The 14,399-nt window shown below is 40.1% G+C and overlaps 1 protein-coding gene across 1 annotated transcript in view; it reads left to right on the top strand.

The window, feature by feature from the left end:
• The first annotated feature begins 4,140 nt into the window (after window positions 1-4,140).
• The window catches only part of CABCOCO1 (ciliary associated calcium binding coiled-coil 1), a 50,873-nt gene continuing 40,614 nt past the window's right edge, over window positions 4,141-14,399 (top strand). Inside the window, exons 1-3 of the mRNA XM_058029478.1 lie at window positions 4,141-4,158; window positions 10,934-11,082; window positions 13,910-14,079. Of these exons, the coding sequence (XP_057885461.1) occupies window positions 4,141-4,158; window positions 10,934-11,082; window positions 13,910-14,079 (337 nt within the window). The remainder of the gene's footprint in view (window positions 4,159-10,933; window positions 11,083-13,909; window positions 14,080-14,399) is intronic.

Below are 14,399 nucleotides of genomic sequence, written 5' to 3'. Positions count from 1 at the left end.
TGTGTTTAATATGTAACAATTTATATAGAATATGAATATACATACTCCTGTATTTTACAAGTTTTATTTCTATTTGCAATTATAACTCGTTAAATTATTCTTTCTGGTGATTTTCATCGCTACATTAATTAGCAAATGCTGTACTGCACAGCATGTCCTCCTGAAGAATGCAGCTCTCTGCCAATGAAACAATTCTCTCAACAAACCAAAAGCCCTATACTAACTTTATGATAAATTATTTGTCCATTGTCCCGTGTACTCATGGCTGTATAAGACTTAGGGGACTTAGAGTCACTCAATGGGCTCTTCTTTTTGTCTCTTGTCTTGAATTTGGGACTTCTGAGTGGATTTTTCTGGTTTGAATAATAACTATGAGGAGTTCTTGAGTTGTAGAGATTTTAGGTTTTGTTTTATCAATTGATGACCTTGAGGGTAGATAGTTTGAAATAGCTATGCTCTAAATTATCCATATTGCTTTATCTTATGCATCAGGTGTCATAGTTTAGGTTTTTGTAGTAAGAGATGTTTAGAGGGGAGAAAAACCTAAGCTTTCTTAGTTCACATTGATGTTGAACTGCAATGTTATACACACATTTACATTATTTCTACAGTTTAATACAAGTAAGGAGGTGTCTTGAACTACTGGATTAAATAAATTCCTATTTCTGCTTGAAGTTCTTGTTGGCAGGAAAAAGTACAGGTCCCCTGGAGATGGGCTACATGTTCTTATAAGTCTTTTCTATCTAATTTTTAGGATTTCTATGAACTCAATTCAATTTCTTGGCAATAGATATAGCAGTCTTCTGGCTATGATCAAGAAGAGAATCAATCTAAAATTTGCTTTTATCCTACATTGAGCCACTTTATGGTGAGAAGATAATGGAATCATTGATAGAATACACATTTTACTACTTTCATTTCTTTGTATGCATATTGTTTTGAATAATTGAAAAGTTATGATTTGCTCCATTTAACTTGGACTTTGTTGCTGGGCAGAGTACTAACTTTACAAGTCTCAAAATCACTGTCAAATCACATGGAAACTTTGCCTACCTATTAATTAAACAGGCACAGAGAGGTACTGAGCTGGATTGTGTTGACAGTGAGCAAAAAAGAAGCAGCATCTGTCCCCAAGTAACTCAGAACTCTGTCTATCCTGCTGCTGATACACCAGTTATCCTCTCATACCTGTATCTCATTTTAATTGGATACTGCCTGAGAAATGGCAGAATTATCTTTTTGTTTTAAAAACAAGTTTCCCCCACAACCTGGGATTTATGTTTTTCTTTTCCTAGTACATAATCATGTCCAGAATTTTTTTCTGAAGGTGTGTGTCTATATATGTAAAACAGAAGAACATTACCTAGGGGGAATGCTGTTCCCTGGATAGAATATCTGCAAAGAATGTTATAAAGGAGCCAGGAGGGGATGATTAATTACTGTGTTAATGCACTTATGCACAGTAATGCAGGGCTCTTTATTAAGAGTCACGTAGCACTAATGTCCTGTTGCTTTCACAAATTACCTGTTTGTTACTGGGAGGGTCAAACCCAAATACTGTGTGCAAGTCCTCCACATATGCTCATGGTTTCTTCTCAATTCTTGTACCACAGGGCATGAGTATAAGCAATTTGTTGTCATAAGGGCTGGCAGCCAGGAGAGCTATATGTCCATCTGATGTTGATGTAACAAGCAAGGCTCTGCTAGGAATTTCTGTCTGCTTTTCATCCTGAATTTGCCTATGGCTAATTACTCTGCTTGGTGATGCTTAACTAAAAGTGACTGGAAACGTGTTTGCAATTGAACATTTTTACAGGATCTCTGTCAATAGGAGGATGTTTTTGTGGGCCTGTTTTTTGTTACAAAACCTTTGCTTTTGTAAAAGGTAACTTCTGAAAATTCATTCCTTTTCTTAAATTAATACGTTTCATTTACTCCTGAAATGCCAGGATCTCTGTGATGAGTAACAAAATCAGACTGAATCACCTTGGCTACTAAAACTTTGGAAGGTTTGTTGGAATATTTTGGAGCACTTGCAGCTGCTGGATGTGTTCCAATTGCAGGAGGCCTGTACTATCAAAGCTTTGCTTGCAGCTGTGACCTTTATTCCCTTTGTGTGATACAGGAGAACCTGCTCCCTGCCCAAAAGATGGAGTATTGTGATGAAGAGGAAAGTATTTTTAAAAAGATAGCTGTGTAGTTCATTGTACAGAGATCAGTGTGGAATTGCTATATTGGTGATGCTTCAGTACATAATTAGCAAAATGAAAATTTGGCAACTTGAAGAAAATTAAGGGGAACAACCAGCTCTTTGCCCAGCCCCTGCCAGGGCTGAGTGTTAGTGGGCTGTGTGGTGGTTATCTTGTACAGGCTAGAGGTAACCTAGGCACCATGAGCTAAAGAGCTTTAATCGAAGAGAGACAATAAAGAAATGTGCCTTCCACGATGCTCATGTTCTGAGTGACACCAGTCTTGGCAGAGCCTCTCCCAAACCTTAGCTCTGATTGCTTCTCAGACAAATAGAAGAGCACTTACGGTGTAAAGCCAGACTTTCAAATATGTTCTGCTTAAATGACATATTTTAAATATTAAATAACAGACACTTTCAGGAAACCTTTACATCTAACAGAACTGCACCAGTGGAGAAGGAGCTCTGCTGTTCTCTAACCTGGGTCTGTTTGATGATTAGAAATCATATGAAAATCTACCATGACTACCTGTAGTAGGAAAGGACTCCGTCAGCATTTTAAGTTTAGCATTTCTGTGTTGCACTTAGAAGTTTTGCATTTGAAGGAAATCAAAAGCCACCTTAAATATTCACATACACATGAATGTGGTTTTGTAAACATGAAGGATCCACATGAAATTAGATGGCATGGTTTGATGCAACTGTTGAATCCTTTTTTCTGTTTCTAAGCCTTCTGACACCAACTATCTAAAAATCTAAATTGAAAAGTAGGAAGTTTAGGAGCTCACAACTGGAAATGTGGTTTGAGCTTCAATCAGCACTCAGCTTCAATCACCTGCTCAGTTCAGGTTTTGTGTAAGAGAGAATTCAATCTTTTTATATTGAGAAACAGAATTAGCTCTTTCTAAAGGCTTTAAGCCCCCAAGTCTTTTACATTGAAAATGTTCATGGAAGTCAATGGGCATTTTCAGTTCCAGAGGAGTGCAGGGTTAAGTCAAGAATCTACCTGTTACCAACTAGATAACATAATAATGAATGTACACAATCTTGCATTGCATCCACTTAATTCCTCAGTTTTAACACCTTACTACGTGCAGTGCTTGCAGCTCTGAATAATGTTCTTATTTGGTTAGATTTATATACACTGTAAAAGGGGCAGCAACACAGCTGTGCAGCTATCAGCCACAGAGCACAGCACAAATTGTAGGAATTCTCAGTGTGGGCTCTATTTCTTTAAATTCACAGTGTGGGCTCTATTTCTTTAAAATACTGTGAATAATTCTACAAAACACTGCAGGATCCAGCTCTCTGAACCTCAAAGATTTCTGACTCCTTTTGGAAGCGCGATTGGTCTACCTGTGTCAGTGAGGGTCAGGGTGTTTGAGCAGAACAGGAGCTACAGACGTGTTGAATCTCGCACTATACATCACAACCTTAGTGGGTAATGGGCATGTTCTTGTCTCCTGTGCCTCAGCTAGGACACAGGTACTGTACTTTGTGGTTTGCACGTTTTAAGAAACTGCGGATGACAAACGTCTGAAGGTAGCAAACTGCTCCAAAGCAGTGGCACAGCCTGAAACAGCTGCAGAAAATCCAGGGAGGCCTTTGCTTTATGTGAGGCACTGCAAGGAAGTTGTTTTGTCATACCAACTCCCTCAGCACATCCATAAACTTTGCAAAGTAAATTACTTCTTTCTTTGTTCTCATTACTGTTCACCTACCAAATGCTTGCATTTTATTTGATATTGCGGGTAAATGCTATTACTCTGAATTACTGTTGCTGCGTGCAATAGCTGACAGGGAAAATGTTTCGATGTAGTTTTAGTTCGCTGCTGTTCCGAGTTCGTTAATTAGAAGCGGCACGCGCCGGGCCCGGCCGCGCGGCCGTGAGGGGCGGGCCGGGCTCTGAGGGGAGCGCGGGCGGGGCGCCGTTAGGGGCGGGCCCGGCGGCCATGGCGGAGGGCGTGCAGGTACCGCCGGGGTGGGAGCGCTTTGTGGTAAATTGTCCGTGCTGAGCTGCACCAAGGGCCGCAAGGATGGTGAGGGGTCTGGAGCATCTCGCTTGTGACGAGAGACTGCGGCAGCTGGGCCTGTTTAGTCTGGAGGAGATTGAGAGGGGTTTTATCAATATATGGCTCAAAGGTTAGGAGGATGGTGCCGGCCTCTTTTCAGTAGTGCCCGGTGACAGGAGGAGCGAGGGCCATAAACCACAACAGAGAAATTTCCACCTCAATATGAGGAAGAGCTTCTTCATGAGGAGGGTGGCAGAGCACTGGAACGGGCCGCCCAAGGAGGTTGTGGAGTCTCCATCTCTGGAGAGAGGCATTTGGAGACATTGCAAACCCATCTGGACACGTTCCTTTGTCACTTGCTCTGGGTGACCCTATCGCGGCTGGGGGATAGACTGTATTACCTCCACAGGTCCCTGCCAACCCTTACAATTCTGTGTAGAAAAGAGTGTGGTGTTAAAAAGGCTGTGTGTCTGTAAATACGCATACGTACATATAAAAATACACCTGTCGTCACTTTCAGTTCCCGGTGTCAGTTTCCCAGTGTCAGTTTCCAGTGTCACTATCGCCACCCAGTCAGTTCAATGGAGAGACAGGGCCTGGCCCGGCAGCTCCTCCAGCAGAGACTGCGGAGCCTGGGCTGGCACAGCCCAGCCGGGTCTGTCCCTCACGCAGAGCTGCTGCTCGTGTGTGCCTCCTCCACCTCTGACCTCCCACGGCCTCGCCAGCTTTCACTCGGTTATCGACCCTCCTTTATAAATGTATGGTTATTTCTTGGTATATAGGGTTTGTGTGGCTTAGGTCGTCGGGAGCTACAGGAGTGTTTTCTGCGAGAAGCTGCTGGAAGCTTTCCCATGTCCACTAGGGCCAATGCCAGCCAGCTCCAGGACACACCCGCGGCTGGCCGAGGGTGACCTCACCAGACAGAGATCTGGGATAACAGATTTAGGAGGGGGAGGAAGGAGGCCATACAACAGCAGCTGGAAGAGGGGGATGCAAATATAGCTGCAAACACCAAGGCCAGCAGAGAAGGGGAGGCAGGATGTGCTCCAGGTGCCAGAGCAGGTTTCCCCACAGCCCCTGGTGACACAGCTGTGCCCCTGGGCCCATGGAGGTCACGGTGGAGGAGACACCCATGTTGGAGCAGTTCATGGTAGACTCCCTGGTGGGGGGCACCCCATGCTGGAGTAGAGTTAGAGTGTGAGGAGTCTTCCCTGAGGAAAGGAAGGGAATGAGGAGGCAGCAGGGTCAGATGCAACACGTGCTGAAATGGCTGCAAGCACTTTACCCCATCCCCCTGTACTCCTGGGGGAAACTGGTAGAGAAAATTGGGAGTGAAGTTGAGTCTGGGAAGAGAAGAGAGGTGTTTTGAAATGAAGTTTTTATTTTGCATTATTCTACTCTGATTTCATTGGTAAGGAATTATTTTTCTGCCCAAACCAAGACCCTTTTGCTCATGACAGTAATTGGTCAGTGCCCTTTCCCTGTCCTCACCTTTTCCCACAAGCCTTTTGTTACGTTTCCTCTCCCCTGTTTGGCTGAGGGAGGGGCTGGCAGAGAGGCTGGGTCAAACCACCATAGTGGGCTTTTTTGTGGTGGTAGGAGTCTCCTAATTTTTGGTTGTTGAGGAAAAGGCTTGTGGTTTCCTTTTAAAGAGCACTGGGGCAGTAGAAGCAAGCTGACACTTTCCTTCCAGCAATATCACAGTTGTATTTCTCACCTTTCATTGCTTTCTCTTGCTATCCTCTGGAGGATTTTACAAATCCACAGTGTTTGCATTAATATTTGCTTTATTTGCTTGTCTTTGGCCTCCTCCCTGTTTTTTTCCTGTTTCCTTTTTTGACTTGGTTGACAGAGGTGTGGTTTCTGACAGGCAACTCATTTCATGCTGCTTGTCAAGAGATATAAGAGTAAAATTCATTCCTCCCAAGAATGTATGAGGTATTGCATCAACTCAGAATTTCTCCCTCAAGCCTGTCTATGTAGTTGTAGCTACTATAAGATAATTTTCTTCTGCTTGAGCTGCTTTGTTGTCTCCACTGGCCAAGAAGTCGCCGTGGCTGTTGCGGGAGTGATTAAGCGCCTTCAGCCGTGTCATGGTTGTGTCTTTGTCAGTACAAAAGCTCACCATTTAGGTTTCCTTAAATAAATAAACCCTCTTTCCAGTGAAATGTGTTGCTAAGTATTCTAAATGCTTTATGAAAAATATATGCACCTTTCACAGAGCTACATTAGCGCTCTCTGTAAATATTTTGGCATTGGAGCAGCGTAACACTGGGGTAATGCAGTCAGATCGCAGTAAAAGGATACAGGCTGTGCTCTATGGGACACGACAGGCTGTCAGAAATATATTGTACATCTGGTTGAAATGTACCATTGAAATTTTTGTAGATTTTACTTCATGGCTTTATAAAAAGAATCTTTAGAGGAATTCAGTAAACTTTTTTTTTCCACGTGTTTTCTGTTCCTCATGTATTGAAGTTTGTTCTACACACAGTAGCTTACCTTTGTGATATTTCTGTCTATCCTTTATGATTTGTTTTTATTGGAAACCATGTGGAATTGTGTGTTTTTATGATTCTATAGTCCCTAGTTTTGGCTGAAGGTAGCTTAGCATGGTCCATATATAAGGTATAGGAATCACTATTCTGGTACTGTTTCTTTATATAATTTCTTACATTTTGAGACAATTCCTTTTATTTAAATTGAATATTTTTATAATTGTTACAGCTTGTAATGACTTTCAGCAGAAGGTCTGTTAGAAAATCTAAATACTGATCTTATCAAGTCTTGCTGCTGCTTTATTTTTAACCACATTTTTCTCCTAAGTGGTCTGCAGCTGTGAAAACATCAGTAAAATTTATTGTCATCATACGTTTGGTCAACCATAAATCATGATATATGCACTGTGACATTTTTGAAACTTATTTTGTTAGTAAAAGGACACTATGATGTTTATAGTGTTCCTTGAAAGCTTTCTTTGCCTATAGGTTTTGTGTTTTGCATGTGACACATCTGCATATTTCCCTTTTGAAGGTAGTTGAAATGAGTGCTGCTATTTTTATTTCCTCATTTGTTTGATGACAAAAGAAATGTTTGTGATTAAAAATAGCAACTATTGATCTTAACTTCCCATTGTGGGAGTGGACAAGTGGGGCCTTTTAAAAACAAACAGGAGCAGTGAATGTGTTTCTGTTTCTGCCTTAACTATTTGTGTAGAAAGCTTCAGGATTTTCTGCTGCTACTGAAGCATTTGACAGCTTGATAACAAAATGTGTATAATAATACAAATAACAGCCTGTGTTGCTGGTGTAGTTTGGTTGGGTTTTTTTCATTCCCATTTTGATTAAAGTTGTAACTGATATACAGTGCTCTTCCAGGGTACATCTGCTGTGCTGTCAGCCCAGGCAGAGCAGCTGAGCTTGCTTTTCATGAGCTACTGGAAAGTTGAGTCCAGTCTGATTTCCCTGCTAGGGTGAGGACAGCAGGATCTTGGGTTCCTTATGCTTTGAGTATTTGCTACACTTGGTGGGATTTGCTGTGCCCTGTGTATTATGTGTTTGGAAGCCATTTTGCAAAGCGTGGTGGTATATTGTCAAACAAATGCAAATGCTGTCTTCAACCACTGCAGAAGGCTCATCCCAAAGGACAAGCTTATTTTTCTTGAGGAATGCTGGTGCTCATTTCAGTTGCTGTGTTTCAGGGTTTGGCCACTCTGGAAAGGCCCTCACCAACACCCCAGGTAGAGGGGCATTTTTCCTGGCCAGGGGTGACTCAGTGCAGGTTTGAGGTTTTGAGAGTTCTTTCCCACCCCTGTAAACATGGAGGGTTTTTGCAATTTGCTGTTTATCATGCTGCTGCTGCTATTTCCTGCTTCATGGCAGTGAAGAGACTGAGATTTAGAAAGATCTTATTTTTTGTTTTAGAATGAATGGTTTGGTATTTTTGATTTGATACTGTTAACAAGGGTTGCCCACAGCATTTGGAGCAATGTATTGAACAGCCAGAAACATATTATGCATTCAGAACAGTTAAAAATCCTTCAAAGGAAAATAAAACCATAACAAATAATTCTCTACTAGCAGCCTGTATTTAAACAAGCAGTTTGCTGCTGGGAGTGGGCATTGGTAGGATTGGTCTCAGGAGTTTTCTTTTTCCTGACACATGAACAGCATTACTAGAATTAACTCACCTTGGATTACCTCAGTCAGTCACTGCAGTTAATACTAAAATGAACAGTAAATTCTTTGACACCAGTGAGCACATATGAAAATAATCTCCTGGTACTTTTAGTAGTGGTTAAAGAGACAAAAGTAATCAATCAAAATAATTGTAAGTTTTAGTCAGGTGTGTGTGTAGGTTCAGCCCAAACAGAAACTGTCTATAAACACAGGATTGTTTAAATGATTTATGGACCTTCAATACTTTCTTAAATTATAGAAACATTGCTGATTTTTAAAAAAATTAAATCATGTTCTTTCTGTCCCATAGTTCCTCATCTGTCATTTGTGACACTATCTCTTATCTGATACCTGTGCTTGTTACAGAGGACAGTGGTGCCCAAACCCCATCTTATCATGAGCATTACCAAAACCAGTAATGCATTGGTGGGAATGTTGCTGCTGGGAATGTTGTTCCAGCCCCTGGGTGATGAAATGGATCTTGGGAAGGGTTCACCTTGCCCTGTAAACTGTTCTGGTTTGATGTGCAGATTAGGGAGCCTTATCTGCAACTCTGAGTTAGTTACAGCAGCTGCCAATCTTTTCAGTTTAAACTGCAGCTTGTGAAATGTTAGCATTTTTGCCTTACTAACAATTGTGCCCAGTAAGATGTTGAGTGACTGACCAGTCATAGGTAATTTATATAGTGGTGGTCACTGTAAATAATAAAGTATTCTATGTATTGAACATCCTAAGAGAAAGTGAGGGAGGAGCTTTAATTCAGTTTCCAAAACATTAATATCAGTTATTCATTTAATTCAGCCCGTACAGCTTCTAAAGAATCTCATGTTCAACGAGTTTTTCACCACTGCAGGAAAGCATTTATATTTTTTCTTCTTACTGAAATATGTCTTTCAATAATTGTATATTAGCAGGTAGTGCTATTGTTTTTTCCCTGCAGCTTCAATTAGAGCAGCATTACTGACTGTAGGAGTATTTTTTATGCTGTTTAAATTACTGCTAATAAAAGTAAACTAACATCGTGCTTTTAACCATGTGAAGGAAGCCTTCACTTATTTCATTCCTGTTCTTATGAGATAGTGTACCTGAGGTTGACTTGTTTGCAGTTGGGAACAATAATTTTTCTTATTGAGGTATATGTGAAAGTACTCAAGTACTTAATTAGAGGGGAGGAAATAGTCTGTCCACTGAATCAATGTTCTTTGCAGCTCTCAGTCTTGTTTTGTCCCTCCTGTCTGTGGTGGTGCTTCAGCTAGTCCCAGGATTTCAGTACGTCTTGTAGCTCAGCAGCAGCAGGGGGAGTAGTGTAGCTTTACTTGGGGGCTCTCCTTGTCCAGCACTGGAGTGAGTCGGTGTCAGCTCAGAGCAGTGCTGGTCAGGCTCAAAACTCCGTGTGTGTCAGGAATTGTGCATTGGTCTCCCTGCATGAGCTGGGAGCAGGATTCTGCAGGCTCTGCCTTGCTGCACTTCTCTAAACCCCAGATCCTGCAGATGTACAAGTGTGCCTGCTACAAGCAAATTGTGCCAGGGGTTTGTGTGGTCAGGCCAGAGCAGGAGGCTGGGAGGCATTTTGGGACTGGTTCACTCTTGATCAGAGCTGGGCCAGCACCCAGTGCCCAGCAGGGCTTTGTCCAGTTTGCTCTTGAAAGCCTGTGAGGATGGAGATTCCTCTGCCTTTCTGGGTTATCTATTCTAGATATGAAATATTTTCATACTGAAATATTTTTCTTTATCCTGCCCCATTGTGGATCCCCTTCCACTGGAGCACGCTCCCATGACCACTATCCCTTTTTCCCTGAAGTGCACCTCTCTGAAGGGGCTGCTTCATCTCACACTGCACTTTGTCATCTACATATTCTATTGTGAAACAGTTTTATGGCATTTATTCTACTGGTTTTTGCATTTCATAGATTTCTTACTGAATTTTCCTGTTTTTTTGAAGACCATTGCATTGTTAGTTCATACTCAGTTTGTTCTTCCCTAAACCATGTCCATCCTTCCTAGGAGCAGTAGTGTCAGATCCCTATTATTCTGTTGCAGCAAGCATCTTGGACCTTTGTTTGGCTAGGGGAAGGAGATAGTGTAGACAGTAAATTTGAAAATGCAATCAAGTACATGGTGGAGAGCAAATAACATAGTAATTTTCATGTATTCTCATAATATGTTTAGAAGAAAGTTAATTTTAAAATTTAATTATTGTGCAACACAGTATCATGTTGGTCAAATTTAGATTCATGGATTCTTTTGCACCTTTAAATCTCTGTTGTTTTTACTTGCAAGTTAATTCAATCTTGTGCAGCACATAATATGTCAGTGTGTTCCCATATGAATTTATGACAAAAATACTATGTCCCATGTATCTGCCCAGCTTTTCTCTGGTGAGAATATGTTAAGGTGTTGTGTTACTGCTGTATAATTACAGCTGTCTTGCATTTTTGGCATTTGTTGAATTAATCCCTTGCATACCTCCTCAATATAAAAATGTTACTTAGATAAGTTAGTGACATAATAAAATAAACATTTTTTAAATTACATTCCTATGTCCATGTATGCAGGATGAATTCCGAGATCAGGATGAAGTCCACGATCAGGATGAAGTCCGAGATCAGGGTGATTTAGGTGGAGCAAAGATTATCAATAGGACATTTCTTTCTCTTTCCCAAGTAACTGCCTTGTCAGAAGAAGATCTGGAAGGAGTTGAAAAGTAAGTAGCAGTGACAGCAATGCTGGAACCCATATAATAATAAAATAAAAATTGTTAGATTTCTTTTGTGATGAAAGTCTTTAATTGTTCAGTTAAATCATTGATATTTGGTATTATTCATGAAAGATGGCAGAAACACTTTTGATCTCAGATCCAGCCTGGTTTACTGGTTTTCCTATATATTTTAATTTTGCTTAGACTCCTTTTTTTCCACTTGAATTTCACCTTGTCGTGGTTTCTGAATTTACAATAGCTTTAAATAGGCTGTAAACAAAACACAAAATAAGAACAGGCTGATACTGAGCTTTTTTTGGTAAACCTCTCTGAGTAACTTTTTTTGCTAAAACATTCAAGATTCTGTACTGTAACATGAGTTACCAAAAAATCAAAAAGGTCTTGAAAGTTCAGCAAGGGATGGAAAGCTTAAGAGGGCATTAGTAGGTGGCCATTATGGTGCTCTGGGGAAATGGGAGGCAGCCAAAGACTTCTGATGTCAGGCTGCCTTTGTCTTTCCTGTACCAACACTCTCCCTTGTTATTAGTGTTTAATAGCAGCTAAATTTAGGAGGCCAGAAGTTTGACCTGAGACTCCAGATTTATATTTGAAAGATTGGACTTCTCAGAAGTGCCAGAATTATTTAGGAGCGTTTGTGTCTACTAGTAGTTCTTAGGGAATTGAAAGGCAAAGGGCTGGGCCGCTGGTCTGGTTTGGGAAGGAAGAGGTGGGGGTGTATAAAATCCAGCTTTGTTCCTCTGAATAGGTGACCATTTAACAGAGATTAAAATATTCCTGAAACATACTCAGTTTTTCCTATTTGTCACTATTCTAGGGAGAGAAAGTTTTTCTGGGATTTTTTTTTTAAAACTGGAAAGAAAATTTGCCACCATCAAATAATAATAGAAAAAATTCTTTCCTTTCCTGTTTTCTCTTGCACAATGGGCCCCTTTAAATTTAGAGGAGACTGAAGTGTACAACTCATGGAGACTAAAATGTGCTTAATGTGCACAATTCTTTGTGCAACTTTCTCATCAAAATTAAAAAGAAAAGCACTGAAAGATCATATGCTCTTTTAGTCTCAGCTGATCACATATGTATTTATATATACATGCTGTACAGGGGGAATGTAAAGTATATACTGCATCTGACTGGAAGGAGCATAGTTACAGGGTATTTTATGCACACTAAGCAGTTTAACAGCAGCATTGAAGTTTTGTTTACCACAGTGCAGTGTCTATTTACAAGAGCAGTTTGAGGGCCACAGCTAGGGTTAGAAAATCAGAATAGATCTGAGTCTGATAGTTTTGATATCCTACATTCCCATCTATCAGGGAGTTTTGTACTGCTGTCCATCTTGGTAAGACTTGAGCCCTGTGAAGAAAGAAAAAGCAGGGAGGGTAACTATGGAATTGAGCTGCCCCATCGTTTCACAAGCATGTAAAGATACTGTTGTCAGTGACATGCCTTACAGAATATTGGAAAGATGAGCACTGGCATTGTTAGCAGAATCAGAGAAAATCTAAATCCCTGAGAAGCTCTGATTATGAAAACACAGAGTTGGCAGAAGCTTCAGAGAGAGAGGATATGGACTGTTTCAAACCTTGGAAAGTTCAGCTGGCCATGTTCCACTTCTATTCCAGGACACAGGCTAAGTGTTTTTAACCGACTTGCATGTGTGCAGCCGTACAAGTTTGTCATGCAGAACAAAGGAATACATGTTTTAAACAAAACTGATTGGATTATATGCTTTACTCTGTTAGCTATTGAGGCTTTAATTAAAGAAAGAAACTCCTCTCTTTTGACAGCATATCTGTACTGTGTCGGGTAAAGCCCTGAAACTCTAATGGCTGCAGTCAGTAGGTCTGGGATTAATGTCCTTCTTAGGAAGGAATGAGAAGGCAGCAGGGCTGGGGAAGACCTTGCTTTTTCACACAGGAGTAGAAACTCTGCTCACTGGCACCTGTGTCCTCAGCTGTAGTTGAGAAGCCAAGGATTGCTTTAATGTAAAACTTAAGTACCTGAGACATGGCCAAAGTTACACTGGAAGAATTGAAACCGAGTCCTAGCCCCAGTCCCGTCTCTTCATGTGGAAAAAAGCACACAGATATTATAAAAGATGTAACTAATTCTGTGTTTGGATAGAGTAGACATAAATGTGTCAGCAACAGTATGGCCTCCTACAAGGGAGTGTATTTTTTCATAAATTTTGCGAGTTAAAGTGAGTGGAAAAATTTTCATGGTGTGCCAGTAAAATGGGATAAGCATCTTTTTAAACGTTTTGACCATTATGGAAGTGCAATTTAAGCTTCTAAATATTTAAGCTACTTTCAGTAATTATGTATTATATTATTTGCATTAATTTTCAGATGTAATTTTTCATCAGAGGCCACATGAAAAATAATCTTGAAATGTAAACAAGACCTTATTATACTGTAAAACTATCTAAATCAGAGTGAAAGCATGATAGTGGAAAATGGAGACTAAGTGTGTCATTTCATCCCACAAACCAATTCCTGATGAAAACTTTTTTCCTCTGGAATTTTCTATGTATTTCTCTTTGGTTTTGTACTGCTCTGATTTTTGTTCTTAACACTTCAATAGTTTTTGGTGAAACCTGCAGGTAATTGTTTACTTTTTGATATGTCCTCTGATCATAAATGCAATCTAGGAATTGATGTAGCTAAATTCAAGAAATTATGTACATATGCACATATGAATAATGTAGCAACTAAACAAATGTTATGGTTATAACTGCATGCAGGCCAAGTAAGACTTTGGAATCTGTAATTTATTTTTTTAATTTCATTGTTTTACTCTGCAACTTTTTTAGGAAGATGGCAGAATTTCTGAATCTTACACAACTAAAGACATCTTTGAAAGAAACTATTTTATTCGATTATTATACTGCAGGATTTTGGTGGGCTAAAGAAATGAACTTCAGTCTTATCCAGATCTCAGGATTCATGGGTCTATTAAATTTCGCCTTGGAGAACCTCAGCAGTAAGTATAATTAAGAATTGTAAAATAAATATCTGAAGTGGAAGGCAAGAATGTTTCCTAGTCATTTTAATAAAGTGATATTTAATTACATGTAATTTTGAAATTATTTATTTTCCTCTTGAATGTTGCTATGTTAGACCTTGTGCCTGAAAAGAATTCTTACTGGCAGATCTCAAGTCTTTTGAGTAGAATATTCCTCATCCTTTGTTTGTACAATATGTTGTACAAATGGCCCAAGTCCTGAAGAGACCTTTTCTTTGCTATGGTAAAATAAGTAATAATTACAGTAGAGTGAGAGCAGGGAGCTCCTAAATTCCAAT

The sequence above is a fragment of the Melospiza georgiana genome, chromosome 8 (genome assembly GCF_028018845.1).
Source record: "Melospiza georgiana isolate bMelGeo1 chromosome 8, bMelGeo1.pri, whole genome shotgun sequence".
NCBI lineage: Eukaryota > Metazoa > Chordata > Aves > Passeriformes > Passerellidae > Melospiza > Melospiza georgiana.
This window is presented reverse-complemented; position numbering and strand designations above follow the sequence as displayed.